The following is a 23,004-nucleotide window of genomic DNA, read 5'->3' as shown; positions in this document are numbered from 1 at the left end:
ATTTATGACATTGAAAAGGACTGCAGCCTGTCAGTGTCTCTGTCTCTCTCTCTGTCTGAGAGACAGATGCAGAAAGACAAACAGGCAGAATGTATCACATCATTGAAATGCTATTCATCTGTATCTGGTGCTGAAGACACAGGGCTGCTTTCTACAGCAGGTGATGAGAACCAGGCGTGTGTGTGTGTGTGTGTGTGTGTGTGTGTGTGTGTGTGTGTGTGTGTACACGCACGCGCACATGCCCATATGTTGTCTTGTCTGTGTGTATGTTGGTGTGTGGCTTGTAGTTCACACTGCAGGGCTGAACGTTCAGGGCCTGCTGGGATTTGCAGCCAGAGGTCCCCGTCTTACAAGCCATAAAACAAGCTATTATATTGCTGCTGTAGCTGAAAAAACATCCTACTGCAAGTGTGATGCTCTACTTTTTCTCACTTGAATTGTAAATTCAAAGGTACATCTGTATTTGTCACCACTTTCTAAATAATGTGCTGTTTGTATGTGTTATCACCGCTCAACAGTAATATGACTCCTTACACTTCACCAGCAGCCTCAGTGGCTTGTCCTCCAGTGACAGGTTCAATACATAAATGGACAAACAGTAACACTGACATTAGGTGCTGAAGCTTGTTATGTCAAACAGCAGGAAAACTCTGACTGAGCAATGGAAGGATTGGATTTTGGTCTGAAACAGTAACAAGGACCAGATGCCTGTGTCAGTGTCTGTGCTTTGTGTCCATACATACTCCATGTTTATGAGTAGTATGTGAGTATGTTTGTGCATGGGTGCATGTGCATGCTGTTATGCTTTGGAGATGTCTGGACTGAATATGGCCACATTTGATACTTTTTCGTGTGAGTCTGTCTGCGTGCGTTTGCACAGGTGCACATAAATGAGATCATCCTTTATGCTTGTAAAGTCGTGTATGCAGGGTCTGACTTTGTAGATGTCTGCTGGTACTGACTGGGACAAACATTCAACAAACTGTAAACATATGTGTGTGCATATATGATATGTACATACTGCAGGTGTGTGTGTTCTGGTGATTAAATCACCCTTCACTAGCAGTCTACTGTTCATCATCCAGAGGATTTTAGTGAGGTACTGACAACCCTGTCTGCAGCTCTGTCCTCATCATTAACACAGTGAATGAAGTACTTTTTTCAGAGCTGAAAACATGGCTTAAATCTCAGCTCTCACCACATGGAAACGAATAGTCGTCTCTCACATGAGGGCAACATATTCGTGCTGAACACGATCCACTTACAGATTGTTTGCACTGCATCCAGAAGTCCACAGGGGCATCCTATTCAAACTATCACTCTCTTTTCTCCCTTTGGCGTTTTCTCGCTGCATACTTTGGATGGTAATCAACAAACCCCAAGCTGTGGGAATCATAACCTGTTCATTTTTCTCACACTTGGAGTTGACACAAGATTCTTTCAGCAAAGCTATACTGCTCTGTGTTTCGCTGTTTCATTACACTGAGAGGCACTTAATGCTGTCAGCTGTCTTCATTTTCTCAGAGAAAACTTTTATGAGGTCTTTGAGTTACGCTTCCTGTGTTTAATGGAGGTATAATTGTCTTCGTAGAGCTGCAGACCAGAGTCGGACCTCCCAAAAAACTCCAGTCATCGCCTTCCATCTTTTTTTGGTTAGTGTGCACCTGAACAGCCCTCTGGACAAGCACCATGGCTTTTTTCCCCCCTCTGTTTGTGGGGGAATCTGCTTCAGATTAGCTCTTTTTAGCCCCTTTGTGGCTGGGCTGTCACTGTCAATACCTCAACTAAACAAATCATTGGTCAATTGATAACAGACTGGAACTGTATTGTTGATGCAATTTTGTTTGAAGCTGACAAGCCCAGCAGGGTGCATGTCCCTGCATGCATGAAGCTTTGTCTCATGTACCAACTCTGAAAAGGGGGAATAGTTTAGAATGGAGGTGTACAGTCTAACAGCTGGGGAGTAACCACTGAAAACAGTTAGAAATTTCTCGATACCTCCAAGACTTTTCAACATCAAGGCCGGCACAAGGCCATTTAGAAGACTTGGACTAGGAACTTATCATCCAATACTTTGAGCCTCAGTCAGTCTCTAGTGGGATTTTTAGTAAAGTTCCTCCTTTAAAACAGCTTTCCTGTCTGGCACGAAAACTCAACCAGACACATCATTATAAGGGAACTGTCGTGAGCTTGATCTCACTGCTTAGCTGCGCTCACTCACCCTTATCCTGTGCTTTCCATCCCTATCTGGCCACTGTTTCCCCTCCTCTCTGTTCCCTTATCTTATCTCTCTACATATATATAAAACATTGTTCAAGCATCCCAGTAAACTAAGTGTAACTTTTGACAGCTTCTCTGTCACTAACACACACTGATGTGATACATTCTGTCACGGCTCGGTTTTCAGCCTTTTCAGCCACTTATTTTGATGCCAAAAAAATCATACAGCGAATAATGATGGAAACACTTCGGCCTGGTTAATAGTGATATGGCAATGTTTTCACCAACTTCCTAGATACTTTCACAATGTAGGCAGGAGGCACTCACATCTGGTATCAGTGGACCCGTGAGCAAACAAAAGTCTTTTCGGCCTAAAACATTACAGCTGCCACAGACCTTAAAAAACCATCTGTAAAATGTTTGACAGGAAGAAATGTGTTTAGTTGACATGTATGTAGATGTGTTTTCTGATTAGTCAGGAAAGTCTTGACTCACTTCAGTCATGCTGATGGAAACTACCCTAATTTACATTTTATTTTTGGTATCTTTTTAAACATTTACTCCCATTTGTCTTCATATAAATATAGCTGTCTCTCCTCCCCATGTCCTCCCCCACATGTTCTCTGCTGCTTCGCTGTCAGGTACAGTAGGATACCAGACCTCCATATCCCTGTAGACTTGGAAAGAGCCGATCATGTGTGTCTGTGTGTCACACTCACGTAAAGACATGTTCGCAATCATGCAACCCTCCCTTTGGTCTTCTTGAAACAAATGAAAATCAGGCCACTGTAAACATGTTGCCACTTAAATGTTCTCCAGTCTCTTAAAGGCAGGGCACTTACAAACCCATCTCGTCTCGACCTAAAACCATAGCACTCATGAGCCAATTAGAAAATCTGGCATCAAGGCAAAGTCAAAGGCAAATTTATTTGTATAGCACAATTCATACACCAGGCAATTCAAAGTGCTTTACAGAAGCATAAAAATACATTAAAATCATACATTTCAAAGAAAGAGAAAAAGAAAGAAAGAAAGAAATTAGAAGAGAATAGAAAGATAAAAATAAAATAAAATCCATTTAAAGGAAAATTAAAAACAGAAGCCAGTAAAAGACAATAATTTAGCATTTACAGTAGAATGATTGAAACCATTGAGCAGATATATTTACTTTAAGTAAAAGCTGTAGCAAATAATAATGTTTTCAACCCTGATTTAAATGAGCTGACAGTTGGTGCAGACCTCAGGTGTGCAGGGAGAATGTTTCACAGGTGAGGAGCATAATAACTGAAAGCTGCTTCACTTTGTTTGGTTCTCATACTGGGAACACACAGTAGACCTGTCCCTGATGACCTGAGAGGTCTGGATACTTCACATGGGGTTAATAAATCTAGAATATATTTTGATCCTAGACCATTTAATGCTTTGTAGACCAACAGTAAGATTTTAAAGTCTATTCTTTGACTCACAGGAAGCCAATGTAGTGATCAGAGGACTGGTGTGATGTGGTCCATTTTTCTGGTGTTTGTAAGGACTCGTGCAGCAGCATTTTGAATCAGCTGTAGTTGCCTAATTGTTTTTTTGTTTAGGCCAGTAAAGACTCCATTGCAATAGTCCAACCTACTGAAAATGAATGCATGAACAAGTTTTTCCATGTCTTCTTTGGACAGACATCCCTTAATTCTGGTTATATTTTTCAGGTGGTAGTAGGCTGATTTGGTAATGAGCTTTAAATGGTTGTTAAAATTCAGGTCAGAATCAATAATTACACCAAGATTTCTGGCTTTATCTGTTGTTGTCAATGACATGGAGTTAAGGTGAGCACTGATCTTTGACCTTTCATTTTTGGGGCCAAATACAATCACTTCTGTCTTATCTGCATTAAGCTGAAGAAAATTCTGGTACATCCACTCAGTGATTTCATGAATACACTCAGTGAAAGTAAGGGACTGTAGTCATGTGATGACACAGAAATATAAAGTTGTGTATCATCTGCGTAAGTATGATAAAGAAGTGGTCCGAGAATGGACCCTTGTGGCACCCCACACATCATCTTTTTGCGTTCAGACACATGCTCACCAATTGACACAAAGTAGTCTCTATCTTGTAAATAGGATTTGAACCAGTGTAGTACAGTGCCAGTAAGTCCCACCCACTTTTCCAGCCTGTCAAGAAGTATGTCATGATCAACTGTATCAAAAGCAGCACTGAGATCTAATAATAATAAGACTGAGGTTTTGGAAGCATCATTATTCAGATTCAGATGTATGTCATGAAGTGTGAAAATGAATCATCCACTAAAATCTGGTCAGCAGTTCCTGGGAATTCATGCACAAAGAAACAATGAAAGGTAGTTTACCAAATGTCATAATAAGGTGGTAAGGTTGCATCATTCTCAGTCATCAGGTTTAGTTGGAAATCTGTGGTGTCTGAGGTTTCTTGCATAATGGAACAACAAGTAAAAAGGCAGGAAAGGATTTGACTGTTTTTTAAAGAAACAGTTCAGCCCAAAATGTTGAGTTATTCTTTTTAAACAAGATTTTGAGATAGAAATCATGCTTAGGGTGGTTTTTGGACTGGCTAACGACTCTCTGAGCAGACCCCTCCATCCAATATCCTGGTGGGTGGAGTCAGGACGTCAGGGAGATTCAGCTCACCTGGTCTGGCTGCAAGACTTCATAAGCTGGTGGCGGGCAGCCTATGTTTACACGTACAGTAGCAGGGTATTTTGGAAAACGGATATTTTGGCCCCTCCATTTTCAAAAATAACATTGTGCACACAACATCGTTTTCAAAAATGTTGTCGTTTACATGAACCCAGATAAATACGCCGTCGAGTGCATCATAACTATGGCAAACCTATGGACGCGAGTGTAAACACAGGTCACTAACATGACGTTAAGTATTTTCAGTCGTATGTTGTGACGTTTCGGAACCTAAAATGCCATTTAACCCGGGTTAAACACGCCAACACATAACCAGCATTTTCAGAAATCTCCACTTTTGCCGGAGTTTTTAAAAATGATTGTTTTCTGTGGAATAAAAACTCTGTTTGCATGTAAACAAGAGGCCAAACCGCATGAAAACATATGCGTTTTCCCTAAGTGTAAACATAAGCCTCAGTCAGTCTCCCTCTGTCCCCGGCCGGCTTCTACCCTGTTTAATTTTGTTGTGTTGTAGGTTGTCTTTATGTTGATTTTCCTTTTAGTTACATAAACTAAACTCCCCTCCTGGTCTCCCCTCATTTGTCCAGCCTTAGGCCAGGTTGTGGCACAAACCAGCTACGTTTTTAAAATTATTAAATGGGCATTTTACACCTGCATCAGGTAAAGCCAGTAGAGACATACCAGGAAACAAAGGAGTGAGAGATACTTTCTGCATCTAATAATATTTGATACTGATATAAAAAATCTTGAACTGATTCCTCTTACACACTCATTCACAGCATGTAATTCATAAAACCAATAATTGTTTTTCACATCTGCTTGTGTGCAGATTAAACAAAATACATATGGTGTGTTCATTAGTGAGCTCTCCATCTTTACAGAGCCTAATTTGCTGTTTCCTGTCGCTTCAGTCTTTATGTGAAGCTAAGATAATCATCTCCTGACTCTCCTCTCTCCTACAGATTGCGAGTATTACCAAAATACTGAGCAATTTCTTGAACAGCTTAAGATGTAGGAAGAGCGAAGAAGGTGAAGGAGAGGGATGGTGAAGGAGGAAAATGTTTTCTATGATCAACATCAAGTGGGATTCAGCCAGGTCCTTCAACTTATGTTGGAAGTTATTATCAACACTAAAGCACTCGTTAGCTGTGAGAACAAAGGCAGTTGGGGGTCAGTGAGTGGGGCTGGCATTTACAAAAGTAGTTAGAAGATGTTTATTTGATAAATTTACTTTGTTTCTCAGTGAGAAATAAAAAAAAAAGCTTGAGTGTATCTGTTCACATGTCTAGTGGTTGTACCAAAATACTCTCTAGTGAGGAAATTAGTGGGGACGAGAGGTTAAAGGGTGTCTTTTAAGAGGGGCTCAGGATGGGAAAGTGGCAGGAGAAATGATGGAAAGATGAGGCGAGTGGGGAGAGGTGAGGCATAACAGAGGGGAGGAGGACCGCAGGTCAGCCTGTATTCTGGTGGAAGTGGTTCAGACCTCCTGTGCTCCCAGTCAAAGCTTCCTCTGTTAGGCCAGAGCTCTGATGTTTCCCCTGGGGCCAGGCTCCTGGAAGTGGGCTGGCAGAGCAAATAAACAGAGAGGAGGTGCTCACGCTCGCCACACTCACACCTTCACATATGTATACTCACATGAGTTTCAAAAGAATACACACACATGCAATTATACGCGAACATTAAAGAGCTGTGCATGTGGCTGTGTGCAACACCTTCACACCTGTAGGAGGAAGCTGATGTAGAGGCGAGTTTTCTTTAATTTGTGGAGACCAAACCTCCAACTTCATCAGAGGATTTTTTGAGTTTCAGATATTTTCGATATAAAGATTTGAAATCTTCAAGCAAGTAGTTGCCAGTTGGAATTCTTTTCATTTCTTGGCTGCATTGTGAGACAAATGGGTAGAAAAGTGCAAATTAGTTTAGCCTTCTTATAAAGTAGTATAAATGTGCTTCCACTGGGGATTTAAAAAACACACACACAGCTTATGGACAGAACACCTTAAAAAAAACTTAAAATCCCACCAGTCACACAAAAGCAGAAAATGAACAACACATTGAAAAGACAAAAACTCAAAGCAAAAAAAGAAAAAGCTGGTACATCAGAAATGAACGACACTGACTCCCACAAGAATACGAAAAATGGCAGTCCTCCAAAAGCGTGTTTCATTGTTGGGCTCATCATGCTAATGTGTTTCAGCATAATCCATCACCACGCCATCATACACAATACGACCAGCCAAGTTTTTGAACTGCCTGCGACTGTCAAGGTTGCTGAGCAAATAAATCACTTACAGCGTGGTTGATGAATACAACATGTTGTAATTGTAACATATAAGCCACATCAGAAAGGGGCATTCATCAAATTGACAAGACACACACACGCACACATATACACACACATGGCCGGTCTCCTGTCCTGGCGTGTCAAGAGGCCATTGACCTCCACCGAGCTCCACTTCCTGTGTTCCTCCCACCAGAGTCCCAAGAGGGAAACTCTAAGCTGACAACAGCCTTCATCCCTGTCTGTTAACCATCCTCCTCCTCCTGTCAGTGTCCTCCTCCCTCATTTCTGGTGGCATTTCCCTCCCCATCATCCTAACTTTCCCTCAGAGCAGCCCAAATCTCTGCACTATGAGATGATACACATGAAATGTGATTTATTTCAAAGAGATGCTGAAGCCTCTTATAATCTGCCTCACATGCAAAAGCTCTGCCTACAAACCAGGAGAACACACTCCTGCACTGTCTGGGCTAGAGAAGATGAAGTGGGCTTTTCTTTGGGTGCTGTAATGAATATTCTGTCCTTGTAGCACATTCTTGCCTTCAAATGCACAAATAAATCAAAGTAAAGCTGTATGGGAAACCATAACAGGGAGCATTTCCCCCCTGGAAGGAGACCCTTTGCTAAAAGTACATTATCTTCAGTGAAAAGTGATCCAAGTCCAGGCCTGCCTCTGGATCCTGTCTCGGTGTTTCTTCCAGTGCTGCTGTGCTGATTTTGGCAGCAGTGGCCACAGCAGACTGGGGTTGAGCATGGGCCTGCCTGCACCCCTCGCTGGGCAGGTAGATGCTGGGTCAGCCACCAGCGGCACAGGAGACTGGTGAGAGAAAGGTGGTAGCCAAAGGTCAGAGGAGAGGATGGACAGAGGTAGATGCTTTGAGTGAGGTGAGGTCAGCGTGGCATGCAGAGCCAGTGCTGAACGTTGCATTAGGATACCGTCAGCCATCCTGAAGACACACCTCTTGGCCATGTCAGAGGCCTGTCAAGGGTGATACTGAAATTTTGTACCTTGCTCACTTTTTCCCTTCAAATTTCAACAAGAATCATTTTGCATTTGCTTGCTACAGATTTTGTTCTGCAGTACCAGAGCCAATTAAAGCCATTTTAATGGATTGGTATGAGCTATGTAAATTCCAGTCCACTTCCAGTTTTTTGTTTATTGTAATTTATCGTGTTCCATGTACACACAAGCTGTCAAAAACAGCAGTCACAGTTAATGATATTCACACTGACAGTGTGTCAGTGAAAGCCAAGAGAAGCTGTCCAAATCCTCTCCAAAACTTTCAATCATCCAAAAGCTTTCTCAGTGCAGAGCTGCTGTGCAGCTGTGAAACTGCTATGAATTACAACATATATGAATTTTAATGCAGGATGACAAAATCAAAACAGTTAATACTGCAGGTCAACCTATACGAGCTAGTATGTACTCCAACCGCTACTGACTGTGTCATAACCTGACTGCAAGAACAATTCAGAACAGATAAACTGCCAACAACACATTCTTAATAACAATATCCTGTTTTATTTAGTGTGCAGCTTTTAATTCGTTACAATTGTGAGAATTGAACTCGTTTTGGTCCAAAGTTACTGAACACTGCAGCGCTGTGGTTGTTTGGTTTGGTTTGGTTGACTTTTTTTTATGATAACATATTTGGCTATTTGCCTACACAATATACACTGTTGAGAAAAGCACCTAATTGTAGGTACTCCTGTATTTTGCATATGCATACAAATCTTATGCATATTTAGATACTGGTGTACATATTCACTCACTAAGTACACTTACAAGTCATGTACACATTCACAAATGCATTCATACAGTATGTACTGGGATACAGTTTACAGCACAACACAACTCTGTTGTAAATATATAATTACAATACTGGCCCCACAGTTAGACAAAACAACATGAATCAATTTCATGCAAAGACAAATTCACTTAAAATAAAGGATAAGGGGCTCTTGAGGTTTTCTTGTAAATAAACACAATTTATGTTTATGTTCAGTGTTAGTCATAAAACTCATTGTGTGTATCCTTGAGCTGCATAAAATATTTCCAAAGCAGATTTTTCTCAAAAGTTTGAATCCTGTCTATATCTTTATTTCTTTATTAGTTAGCAGTCTTCTTCTTCTCTCAGATATAACTACAGACAGTGAGCTACATCAGTCAGTTTATTGCAGTGCATTAATATGCACATGCACATAAACTGTTGCATGAGTGCATGTATCCTGGGTGTTCCCCCTACTGAAAAATGCGTGACTCAAACAAATGAAGACTGCTTGTCAAATGTAACATTAGCTAAGTAATGTCAACAGTTCAGCCCAACACATCAACAACCATTACATGTAAGCTAAGTTCAGACAAACAAAACTGACTCTTTGATTCGTATCCAATTGTGTGTGTTGCTTTATTTTGCTTAATTCACCCATCAGTCCGCAGTTGCTACTTTTAGCTTCATTTCAGCTCTTCATCAAACACTGACTGCCCTGGCGCTCTGCTCTCCTGAGGCAGTGTTTGGACAGTGCTGTGCTGCTTGAACGGTAGTGCTCCAAATTTATAAACGGTCCAGTTTGAGTGCTCTCTGTGTAAATACGAAAGCACATCGTTTAAATCTCACTTGAACTCAGCTACCACCAAGACTGTGCGTGTTTCCAGTCCATTTTGCACATGTTAAAAACTGTAAAAATGTCACATAACAAAATTTACTGGGGATTAGACTCTGTTATGACTACAATTTACTGTAAATTTGTACATTCTGCTACAACTTAATAATAAATAAACAACTCCCAAATGGGTCATACAACACTGAGCATTTCATTCACAGATGTCCTCCGTGAAAGACTCATGCAGCAGCACTCCCTCTCCTTGTAGCTTGCAGCCTCAGCTTGACTTGTTAACACTGAAAGCAGTGGAAGTGGCAGCAGCAAGTGCTGCCTGAAAGCATCTTTATACTATAGGAAGTGATCCTTAGATGTGTATGAAGGGTTTTGGTTGCATTAGTGCAATTTGGATGGGGCATTAACTCCTGATGAGTTTTGGAAAAGAGAAGTCAGCATTGAGAAATGTAAGTGATAAAAAGTGGTTGGTGCTGTCGTTTAAAAGTGGCTGTTAAAGGCTTTGAGTAATCCTCCGGGCCTCAACAAGGCCTGAGAGGGCAGACAAATATTTCTCTGAATGAAATAAAGATGGAAAAGGCAGACACCTCATCAAGTTTCATGGACAGGGGGCAGCGTGAGGCCAGCAACATGTCAGTCTGAAGAGACGAGAGAGAGAGAGAGACAGAGATTATGTCAACAACTAGTGAACCAATGGAGTGCACTGTGAAACAAGAGGCCAATAGAGTGGCTTGAATATAAATCGACATGTTTCAAATCACAGGCTGGATGAAGGGTGAGTGAAGTAAAGTGCACAGAGAGGACATGAAAAGGCAGAGAGGAGGAGAGGGAGCTTGCTAACGTCATGGATCACTCTCACTAATATACCCTGACTGACATTAAAAGGCTGTACCCAATTACTGGATGGTATCCCAGCCCTCACACAGACTCGCCCTCACACACACACGCAGACATACACACAGGCTGTATGTGCTGATGCATTCTCACAGACATGAACACACATGCAGTTAGATTGCTCTGGGTTGTAGAGTGTACATTACTGACATTTTCTATTCAAGGCTGCTGCCAATTTTCTGTGCCCCTATCGGATTTTTGTTCATTTTCATGCCGAAATAACACAACTACAACTTCTGGTAGATGTACTGATAAAAAAACAGACTCCCACCGGACAAACTTGGACACACACAAACACATAAGTCAGATTCCACAGGGTGTAATGGTCCGTGTGTGAGAGGTCGTGTCATGTTGACCGGGCCTGTTGCCTGTCTAACCAACATACTTTCACTTTCCAAAACAAAAACACACGGGTCACCTCTCCCTCCGCCCTCTTCTGGACGGCCCTCCCTGTCATGTCCATCACAAACACCCAGGGGAGAGCTGCCAAGGCTGCTGCATTTCTGACTGACAGACAGCCTGTCGATGTATGTGGATGTGTGGTGTGTTGTAGTGAGATCCGTTGGCTTTTGCTACTCTGTGCTTCTTTGATTTGAGTTATTTTTCTGCTATTTGACACAGTCTTGGTTCTGGTCTGCTATTTAGATGCGCTAACTTGGGCCAGTTTGAGGCTCAAGGGTTGACAAAGTCTTTCAGTGTCTCAAAAATCGAACTTTTTCCATGAAATGTGGTACAGACAGTCATGGTGCCCAGATGATGAATCTTACTGACTTCTTCTATAACGCAGGTTGACATTTGTAGAACATCAGCTGTACTATGCTTTGAGAGTTAATTAGCAAATGTTAGCAGTCTAACACACAAAACTAAAATAGTGCACATGGCAAACATTATACCTGCTAAATATCATTACATGTTAGCGTGGTATAATGTTAGCATGCATGTATTGTACGTACATGCATTTAAGCACCGCTAAGTTTAAGTACAGTGCCTCGCAGGCCTACTAGCACGGCTGTAGACTCTTCGTCTTGTTTCTGGGATGCTCTATCGCTGGCTTTCATGTCTTAATTCTTGTTCACTCTGTAAGTTTCATGTGTGAACTTTCTTGCTTCACACTTTGACTTGTGTAAATTTGTGATGCTTTATTACTAACATTAAGGTTCATGGAGTATGTAAGGATGTGCATGTGTGTGAGTGTGACAGCTAGTAGCTTTAAAAGTATGTGCAGGGGCGACGCAGGGTCTGCAGTTGAGGTGAGAGCCAAGTCTAGTGCTGTAAATCCAGAAGTAAACAAAGGAGATGAGACAGAGCTGAAGACTCTGAGATAAACCCTACTTTATCTGAAGTCCTGCAATGAATGTGTCACAGAGCAAAGTTCACATATCTACACACATGCATCACATAGGTCAACACAATACGCCATACAGGCTTGGATCGTGTTAGCATGCTGACAGAGAGACTCACAGAGCTGCTCGCACGGCTGGAGACTCGAAAGCCTCTTTCACACCAGACAAAAACCCGCTAACACCCGTTAACATCTGGCTTTTGTCTAAAGAGTACAATTGGCAGTCATTCCCGGATTAAATGACTCTGCGGTAGTCACGGGTATGTATCGGCTCCAGCTCCGATCAGCAGTGATGAAAACATGACACACACATGCACGCTGATTTTCACCCTCTGCACAGCGCACTGATGACGCGCAGTGAAGTTGCGGATGTTGGCACGTCCATATTGTCTGATATCAGACAGACCTGTCAACTTGTAACACTCCATTTCCATCTCATCATCATCATCATCATCATCATCATCATCATCATCATCATCATCATCATCTTCTTCTCATAATAAGGCATGAAAAGTAACCACTATAACGTTGTCACTGCCATCCATGCTGCTTTCTACTCTTCCCTGTTTTCTGGGGTGACGCACCACAAGAAAAAAACACAACGGCTAGTTTGTATACTGGCAATAGGAAAAGAGTCAATTGCCTATTTTTAGCACGTTAGGATGCAAGAAACCTGCATACACACTAATTTTGGTGTAAAAGTGATATCGTTCTTATTGACTCTCCTGTACAGATTATTAAATGTATATCCGCTTTTAAACTTATTAATAAAGAAAAGTCTACTCTTTCTTACTCGTCAGACTAACTACACAAACACGCACCTGAGACTTCTTTTTGGTTCAGTACAGTGTTTTCCCTTTTACCCTCTCAAACCTATCAGCAATGGAAGTTAAATGCATGAAAAATGTTGTTTAATCATCCAAATTTGTGACTGTGCAGTTGAAGAGTTCTGAAGTGAACACTGTTGGACATGAAGTTCCTTCAGACAGTACTGCTTTACTGAGAGAACAGAGTGCATTTGATGGTTTATGAGAAATACTGGATGTAGCAGCATTTGTCAGTTGTCCTGCAAATATTCATCTACAATAGATTTATGCTGAAGCCACCAGGAAATCTATTTCCGTTGCTTAAAACACTTAATCCAGCTAAAGTGTAATGAGATCTCATTGGAGTCATTTTCATGTATGGTAACATAAAATAGTCTAATCATAATGAAAGAAACTTTATTTAATGTAGATCAGTCATGCCATGGCTTGTAACCGATAATTGGCTAACTTATTATCTGATAATTAGGTTAGTGCCAGCACTGACACTGATCTGTCACATCAGTGCATCCTTGTTCAGTTGTTAAGTTGTGATCAGCTTTGCCGTGCGATTTTCTAACTGCTGTTATTATCATATTAGCATTATTAAAGTTTAGGATGGTTAAGACAAATGTTTGACACAGTTTTTTGTGCAGTCCTGAATTGTTGGTGTCATAAGTGACCTGTTATAAAAGCTGGGTCATCGTCTTGAGTGAAGAAGCTGAAAGTCTGTGTTGTAATGGCTGTCACATCGCAACCAGATCGACTTGTATCTAAACCTGTTGGTGGCGTTCATGCAAAGGTATAAACCTACGTGGCTCCTCTCCAGGACAGACTTGCATCTGCAACTTATTAACCCAACTGAGATCACTGACTGACTGATGGATGGAGTGACTGACTGAATGAGTGACAGTGTTCATCTGAGCATTCACTTTCCTTTCTCCACCTCAGCTCCATGACTGGCCTTATCCATCCTTCTCAGCACCACCAGCTACAGGCTGCAGATTAAAGCTGCTCTCATCTGGATCTCATCAGTTTAGGCCGGCCTCACCGTTTTATAGGTTATTTTTCATTCAGCAGAAGGAGGGGGGATCTAGAGGGATTTAGGGTTACACTGCATGGAGGCTGGAGGAGAATAAAAGCAACTTGTTGTCTTGGGGGGGAAGTGAATGAGGCAGCATGCTAAATCTCCTCCGGTAACAGCATGCAGTTTTTAGGACAGGAGTTGTGCATTTTTCCCCATTTTCTTCAAGCGTGTGTGCCTGTCTGTCTGTGTGTGTGTGTGACATTTGTTGCGTGGCTGTGCTGCTCCAGTTTCTGAGCCATTTCCTCTCTGCTTTTCCAACTGTAATGTCTGTAACATGTGGTGGATTGTTGTGGGATGGCTGGATGTGTGTCATTGCCAAACACCATAAATCAATTTTGTGAGAAATTGTTGCCTAGTATTCATTGCACAACGCTGTATTTCAAAAATGCTGCATCCACCTAGCTGTTACGAGCTTACATCACAAAGGCAGAGGCTGTGAAGGAGTTATGAACTTGGGTTTTAGTGATTAGAAGTTTTCAGTTGTTTATTTGGTCATGGTCAAGTACTGGCCAGGGAATACGACGAGCCAAATCAGAATGAGTAGTGCCTGAACTGCAGCTACTCTTCCACATGTATTTACATTTGTCAGAGGACTTCTTACAGTGGAGTGAAAACAAGAGAACAGACCAGAAGTCCTCAAACAGATGGACGGACAATCTGCTGAAATGTTTGCAAGAAGTTTTAAGAGTTTGCAGTAACTATGTAATAAATGAGCATCAGTATACAGCAGAGGCTGGCAAGCTTTTCTATGGTGAGCCTCGATTTACAAAGGTGTTGCACTATTATAGTGAGTTTGACTGGCTTTAAAATACTAATATAGTTTTAGGCCTATTATTTGTACAAGATCCCCTCTCTTAGTGACTGTGCTGTGATGTAGGCTACAAAGTACACTAAAATGTTAACTGGATGTACTAATCAGTGGGATCCCTGCCCCTGCATGTTGCTGCTTTGCTATGTCTAGTCTGCATGTTGATAATCTAAGATGCACACATGCTTCTGAATGGTCCTGTTAACCAACTGTGAGAAGCCAGGTGTCATTGATGTCTTTAAACAAACAACACTTTGTCAATGCAAAGTTTACTGGCTCTGCACATTTTCTACTGAACCTCCCAACAGTTTTTGGTGGGTAGAGTATTTAACCCAGCCTTATTTGGCAGTCCATCAAACTAAACCTTTACACTGACAAAAGCATCTTTTATGTATTCTTTGTCTTTATGCTAAGATACAATGAGTGGTTGCTATCCTTAGCTTCTTACAGCTTCTTACCATACAGACATGAGAGTGGTATCAGTCCTCTCATCTAATGCTTCTAACTTTTTTTTCTTCTTCTTTTTTTTTTTTTCAGGAGGAAATGCTGTGACGGATTCAGGTTTGTGATGGGCCAGTGCATACCTGAAAGTAGGTAAACCATGCACACTGTCCTCAAAGTTTGGCTCATGAACTCTCACATCTGATTCACATACTCCAAATCTGATATGGCTCCTCCATTACAGCAGTTTGTAGATTGAAACAAGCTGCACAAAACATGGTCTGGAGACCAGATTTTTTGTATTTGGACCTCCAAATAGGCCCAGATAACACACATTTTGTGGTCACCTTTTGTCAGTTTGGAGTAATTATGTTTAAGGAGTCATTTCAGATAATCACAGTGCTCTGGTTCAAACAACATACATAACAGCCAGACAGACACTGCTCATAGTTTTGGCACAGACATCTGCAACATTTAGCTGTGGTCATTCATAGAAAATATCTGATAACTGTGAAAATTGGACTCACATAATCATGATCAGGCACAGTATTTTACAGGTTTACACTCACTCACTCACTCACTCACTCACTCACTCACTCACTCACTCACTCACTCACTCACTCACTCACTCACTCACTCACATCTCCATAGAACAGAACAGTGATTCACATTGGCCACTAGAGGACACTGTTCCTCCATGAACATAACAGCCTTTTGAAGCTGGACATCCAAGAAACAGAGTCAGCTCATGCGTGTGTGTCTGACATTCGTATATTTACTAGTTTACAGTTTTACTTCATATTTACAGCAATGGTACCTGCTGTGGTGTATCAAAAATCATGCCAAACTTACATCTAAAGTACTTGATACCATGCAGCATGGTGTAATGTAAACAATGTTTAGCCACAGAGCACAGTGCATAAGAATACATTTACACATAATATGATAATGGAAAAAAGACGTCAGTGCTGTAATTATCTCTGTTTTCCATTTACTTTAAAAATATGAATTCTTTTGCCCCTGTTCATAGCCCAAGCCAGAGAACTTTTAATTGAGGCATACAAGCCCTGGGATCAGATAAAAAAAAGTTGTGCATGCCCCTAGACATGGGTCTTGTGGTTTGGGTCCACATAACCAAGTTCAATATAGTTTTATACATGAATATCATGGTGGTTTTCTATTCAGCTATTAATTTCATTGTGAAATTAAGTGGATACAGAGTTTAGTCATTATAATAGGTCTTTTTCACCACAGACATTTTGTTCTTCTGTTTTTATTTAACATTTTACACTGGTGTCCAAGCTTTTGTGGAATCAGGTTTGTAGTTTTCCATACAGTACCCTGTATTTACCCACTGTCGCTTTACTTGAGTGTCTGTGGGTGTAGGCTACTTTCTACGAACAATGCAATGCATTGTATTTTATTGATGCAAAAATGGCAATTGCTCGCGTGCATTGTCCCAGGAAGCCATGCCAGTGTGACTGTGGACCGGGATTCTTAAACCGATGCAGATAAAATTCAACCATCATTCATTTTATTATTTACACCTGTGCTTTTCCTGCTGTTACATGTCAAAATATCCTCCATGAAAACAGGCCTATAGAGCTGTCTGTGGGCTGACAGTAGAACTCTGTCGGTCAGTTCTCTGCTGTGGATGTGGAGCTTTATGTGTGTAAGGGCGTGGTAATAGAAATGAATAGTGCTCTTGGGTGACTGCAGTCATGTTGGTTTGCAGACAGCTGTCCTGAATAGTTCTGCCTCTCTCTCTGTAGGCGTGGATGTGTGTGCAGCATCGCCTTGTGAGCAGCAGTGCACTGATAACTTTGGACGAGTTGTCTGCACATGTTACCCCGGGTATCGCTTTGACCGAGAGAGACACCGCAACCACAAATCTCCTTACTGTCTGGGTCAGTGCACTCCCCTCACATCTCCTGGTCACATACTTTTGATCATCATGTCTGTTACTGTCATGAGATGTTCTTCTCCAATTTCATCACACCACAGTCCTGTGTTCCTGCCAGTGGCACACATGCATATTAAAAGAGCATCGTTAAACAAATGGCGCCCTCTTTTGTGTAGCAAAGTAGTTTCCCTCCATGCCATATAGCAGTCTGCACTCCAGTGGCACATAATGTAAAATGCCATTACATTACAGTGAAGTCATAAAAGGATTAATATGCATAGCTTTATGACCCATGCTGTCAGGTGATGGCAAGGAATAACCCCCAAACTTTTCATTTTGTGTCTAATCTTGTACAATTTTTATTTCTCTCTCTCCCTCTCTCCCGTTCTCACACACACACACACACCCACACCCACAGACATTGACGAGTGTGAGCATCCAGGCAGCAGCTTGTGTGACCATGAGTGTGTGAACACGGTGGGCAGCTTCCTGTGTCGCTGTCGGAGCGGCTACATTCTGGCACCAGATCAACGCTCCTGCGTCCCTGTGCACAACTGTGAGTTTGTTTTGTTTCACACTTTGAAAAGAGATTATCAGTTCCCATGAGTTCCCTGCTCCATCAGGGTGTTAGTTTCTTTTAGGTCTCCCCTGTGTGAAGACAGTATTCTTCCATGTGGATGTCATGAGGATAATGACAGTCAGTTCTAGTCATGCAGTGATGAGGAGTATTCTGTGTACACTGTGTGTTCATTTGTCCATTTTAACTGTGGGTAACGATGCTGATAACTTCACTATTTCACAGTCTAGACATGAAGTGCGTTATGATTATGACTGACTTGATATCATGACCACCCATTCTGAAAACGTGTGCTACTGTAGAAGCATTTTAAACATGTGTTTTGTGTTGCAGTGAGTTCATCAGGGAAGTCAGACACCTTGATGAGTGCTGGTACCTGCTCGTTCACCTGTCAGGACTTCATGGACATGAAAAACAGTCTGCTGCAGCTAAAACTAAAGCTTGGCAATGCACAGTCACCCAACCAGGTATGGCATGTCTACTTTAGAGAGTCTACTTAAAACTGAACCAAAAAGTATTTTGCAGAACTTGATTATTTGTTACCTTTTGGTAATCACAGGATTTGAATACTTCTTTGATTCATTACTAAACTTGCTATAGCCAGTGTGTTGAGAGGTTCAGCATGTAGAAGACTGGACAATAGAAAGTAGATGTGAAAATATGGGAGACTACTCAGTCTGTCTCAATTTCCTCTGTTTGTCCTACTTAGTCTTTCCTCTTTGTCTTTGTAGGTGCCTGATCTGGCCAACAGCAGTAACAAGCCATCTCTGGGGAGGGCAGGAAAAAGTCCTGATAGCCCGTGTCTTCCTGGTTTGCCTGGCCCTCCGGGAGCTCCTGGGGTCCCAGGTAATGTAGATGTAACTGTAAGGTTAGAGAGGTTAAATCCACTGCTGGCTCCAGATGTGCAGAGTTTGTGATTAACACAGTCAACATCTGCAACAACAACAACAACAACAACAACAACAACAACAATGCTGCATATACAGTAGAAGATGAAGAAGAAGATGAGGAAACTGTTAAAAAAAAAATTAATTAAAAATATATATATATATATTAAAAATTGCTTGACATTGAATAATTTAAACACTGCAAGAAAAGATTAAAGGTTAAAGCAGAAAAGTATAGAAAGTAAAGTGAAAGCAAGGCGAGCTGGAAAAGAATCAGGCTCTGCAGGTGGGCTGGGGTCACCTTTAAGCTTAATGTTAGACAATGATTATTTCCAAAAGCTTTGAGGTGACCAGGGTATACAATGACCTGTCTGAGGAGCTCAATAGTGACTAACCAATTTTAAGTAATTCTCTTCACTGCTGTATCCATCTGTCCTCACCAGGTCACCCAGGAGAACCAGGAAAGAGAGGGGAACCAGGGGACAGGGGCCCACCTGGCCCTCGGGGTCCACGGGGCAACATGGGACCCATTGGTCCGGAGCCTGACCTGAAGCACATCAAAAGAGGCCGCAGGGGGCCAGTGGTAAGAATGTTTTTCAGACAGTGACGTCTCAAAATCTCGAGCTTACATCTTTAATGTGTCTAATGATCCAGTGTGTCATATGAATATGGGTTTGGTACTGGTTCTGTGTGAGCGACCAAGGATCTATCCACTGTGAAGCACAGCCAGCCATCATCCACCACCTTCAGTTCCCACGATAAAAGGAGGAACTAAAGGTGGAGAGTGCTCATTTAAAGCACTATGGTGGAAGTTCATGTGAAACTGCCAAATAGAATCACGTTATTCAAGATTTAGTGTCAGAGCTGCTGCAACTTCCTGTCAGGTTCTGCCTTTAATCAGACGTGTCATAGCATGAAAGCTGTCCCAGGACACTGTTGCTCTGACTGAAAGGAAACCTGCTTCTTTACAGATCAATGAATGTGTTTAGCACAACTGAAACTGAGTCCATGTGTTTGCATCACAAATGTCTTTCTCCTCATATTAGTAGCCTGACAAAGCCTCTCATGTGTCATATCATTCATACAGGGACCCCCTGGGGCACCAGGAAGAGATGGACTAAAGGTCATTATTACATGGTTTTATTTTCCTCATATGTGCTTTGATTTCTTTGTGTGTCTGTGTATGCATGTGTGGAACCACACTGTTGCCATCCAGGGTCTACTTTTGAACACTGAGTGAAAGGAGTCCACAAAATCCAAATAATAAATGGTAAATTAAAATGGATAGATAAACTACATGCAGGTCTGAAAAGCTAACTTTACAGTGTTTCTGGTTACTTTGTCTCTTCATTGTCAATGATTACATTATACACTACCAACACGGTTAGTCAAATAATAACCATTACAGTTTGAATCTGCTTGACATTGAATTGAATGGTGTCAGGGCACTTGAAGGAACTGCCCCACACTAAATAGAACAAATTGTTTGTCACAGTGCACTCTCAAAAAGCTGTCTGTTGAAACGTGTCCTGTTTCTCATCTACAGGGTGACAGAGGAGCTCCTGGTCCCAGAGGTCCACCTGTAAGTTAACTTATACTGAAAACACGTCGTAAATTCACATTGTTAAAGCTACTATGTAAATCTACATACAATCTGCTCTGAAAAAGCAAATGACAAACACATGTAAACGTTCACCACCACTAACGATGCAGAGAGCCACAAATGTACATTGAATTTATATATTGAAACTGAAGCTGGACTGTGAATTTGTAATCTACAATCTGCAAATCTAATCTAATAGTCACCTTAAGAAGAATGTGTTGAAGCCTAAAACAGGTCTGTGTGTCCATGATGCGTCTGTGATTGAACTTTGTTTGAATTATTACATTTTCACACACCTTTTCTTCCCTGGATCAAGAGTTTTCATCTCATTATTATTTGTTAATTTCTTTATTTTGCAGTGAAAAAGCTCTATTGTGCCTCACGCCTCCCAAAGGAAAATGTGAAAAATGACATGTAGACTATTTTCAATTCCTCAATTTCTCCTCTGTCCCCAGGGACCTCCCGGCTCCTTTGACTTCCTTCTGCTAATGATGGCTGACATCCGCAATGACATAATTGAACTGCAGGAGAAGGTGTTTGGGGAGCGGCGAGGCATCTCTCTGGATAATCCTCCTCAATCCAGTGGGGAAGTGGAATTTGTAGACTGGGGCTCTGGACAAGGAGATCTCATGCTCAATACCTGACCTTTGACATGCCACCCACAGTAACAGTCAATCAAGCCCAGCAAAACAAACACCACACTTGACTCTTTGTTTCTCTTGTGATAAAGGATACTAGTGGTCAGAGTGCCAACTTGTAAATCATTTCTAATGTCACAGCTGGGATGAGCTAAGAAAAGAGCCTTGATTGCACTCTAAACACTGCACAGACAGTAAAACGGAGCGAAACAAGGATTATAAAACCAGAAATTGGAGCACAGACTCTCCTAACCACTGCAAGCGCTGTGTGGTTGCCTTTCATATGCTGTGGTGCGAGTGAGGGATGTGTGTGCAGGACAGAGAGTGAGGAAGATGCAGTGTGTGCCTTTATGTCTGAGCCTCTGAGCTGTGTCTCTGAGCTGAACCACTTCAAACGATGGACTTTATCGTCTCCATCTCTTCCTGTTCCCGAGTCTGTCCACGGAAGCTCTGCTGCCACTGACAGTTTGCTTGCAGGGCATTGGTACAAAGACCCAGGATCTGCACTGTGAGCCTCCCCTGCACCTGTCTGCAGTATCCAGCCCTCAAGTCTGAGCTCTGCAGCTATTCTCTACTCTGAGGCATCTTCAGAAACTACATTCTCAATGTTGTACTGTATTTTTATGATGTTGTGTAATGAAACAAGTTCAAATAGGATAAAAAAAAGAATTACTGCTGCCATATGTTCATCCAAATATAATTTGAAAGAGATGTCAAATATGTTCAACATCCAATCTTTTGATTATTCATTTTAAATAAGCAGAATCTGCAGGTATCTGGTGCTTATAAATAACATGCAGCACATTACACTCAAAGGGTGTGCACAATTCAAACAGCTGGAAGGAATTTATGTAATGGGAAAAGCAGATAATCACTTTTTAAAATCACTTTTATAACCCATTTATTACCAGGCAAGCTGACTATGAATGTACTCTAATAATTACAGAAATGGCCTGAAGGGAACAGTCTCATGGGGGTGAGACATGAAGGAGGGCTGCTTGAACTTACTGTGAAGCAGCTGCCATTGCTCATTGCTCAATAAAGGTTTGTCTAAATCTAGAACTTTCTTAATGTTTATTTCTGTGAACAGATCATCACACAGTGAAGGAGTAATAACCATTGCGCAGTTGGAAGGACAAAGGCATAATGAGTGCATTAAAAAAACTGTCATGGAGCTCAGTTTTAGTTTGTGAGCAAAAAACACAATAAAATAAAGCAGAACCTTGAACCAATTAAAGGAACAGTTTGGCATTTTGGAAATAATGATTGTTTGCCTTCTCGCAGAGCATTATTAAACGTAAAGCTACAACCAACTGCCAGTTAGCTGAGCTCAGCATAAAGACTGGAAACGGGAAAACGGATGCCCTTCAGTTTTTGCAGATTAAACAAGCAAGATACAAAGTGCTAGTTAATGACCTTTATACAGGCAAGCAATTTCCACTTTTCATGCTAATGTCAGGCAGTAACTTTGGTTTACAGACATGATAGTGCAATCATTCTTCCCATCTCACTCTTGGCTAGAGAGTGAAAGCTTACTAATTAAAATATTGTATTATGTTGGTTTAATCAGTAGCAAAACCTTCAGAGGAGCTTTAAGGGTGCCAGTGAGAAGACGTAGTCACCTTTGGACAGAGCCAGGCAAGCTGTTCCACTTGGATTTATGGTTTATACAATGTGATGTGAATGCTGCATTTGCATGAGCAATGATATTAAGCTGTAATTAAAGTGATTATTACCAATAGTTCAGCTGTAAATATGCATTGTAATTTTGGGATTCTGGAGCCTTCAAGGGCACCGATAGTGGTTAGCTTTTAATGTTGGCCAAAGAGGGAGAGATTAGGCCTGCATTTATGTTTTAACACAGCCAGAAAATAAAAACCATGAATGCCACAGGCAGGCAACATACAAATCCCCAGGACCCGAAGTTCATCAGTTCAAATCCCAAAATGAGCAGGGAATATTTTTGAGTTGAAACTGGATACATAACACTCCTCTCCTCCCATAACAACTACTGCCAAAATGCTGCTGAGCAGGGATTTATAATCCAATCTGGGTTAAAAAGGCTAATTTCTCTAACTGCCCTGTATTCCTCCTCCTTAATAACATCAACGCTACCTGAAGTGAAGCCTCTCCACCAGCAGAGGGTGCTAATTTACAGATAATCCTCTCCTCTCAAATACCAACCAGGTGAGACAGCAGAAGTCTCAGGGGCTTTCACAGCGCTGCATCTTAATTTAATTA

The 23,004-nt window shown here is 41.5% G+C and overlaps 1 protein-coding gene across 1 annotated transcript in view; it reads left to right on the top strand.

Annotated features, from left to right (window-relative positions):
- The window catches only part of LOC139333901 (collagen and calcium-binding EGF domain-containing protein 1-like), a 36,152-nt gene extending 14,331 nt beyond the window's left edge, over positions 1 to 21,821 (top strand). Inside the window, exons 3-11 of the mRNA XM_070966634.1 lie at positions 15,252 to 15,304; positions 16,928 to 17,062; positions 17,477 to 17,614; positions 17,969 to 18,102; positions 18,367 to 18,481; positions 18,966 to 19,105; positions 19,610 to 19,645; positions 20,069 to 20,104; positions 20,581 to 21,821. Coding sequence (XP_070822735.1) covers positions 15,252 to 15,304; positions 16,928 to 17,062; positions 17,477 to 17,614; positions 17,969 to 18,102; positions 18,367 to 18,481; positions 18,966 to 19,105; positions 19,610 to 19,645; positions 20,069 to 20,104; positions 20,581 to 20,769 — 976 coding nt within the window. The 3' untranslated portion in view covers positions 20,770 to 21,821. The remainder of the gene's footprint in view (positions 1 to 15,251; positions 15,305 to 16,927; positions 17,063 to 17,476; positions 17,615 to 17,968; positions 18,103 to 18,366; positions 18,482 to 18,965; positions 19,106 to 19,609; positions 19,646 to 20,068; positions 20,105 to 20,580) is intronic.
- Positions 21,822 to 23,004: the final 1,183 nt, after the last annotated feature.

This window comes from Chaetodon trifascialis, chromosome 1, assembly GCF_039877785.1.
Source record: "Chaetodon trifascialis isolate fChaTrf1 chromosome 1, fChaTrf1.hap1, whole genome shotgun sequence".
NCBI classification, from domain to species: Eukaryota; Metazoa; Chordata; class Actinopteri; order Chaetodontiformes; family Chaetodontidae; genus Chaetodon; species Chaetodon trifascialis.
The sequence above is the reverse complement of the archived record's forward strand: the minus strand, read 5'-3'. Positions and strand labels throughout refer to the sequence as shown.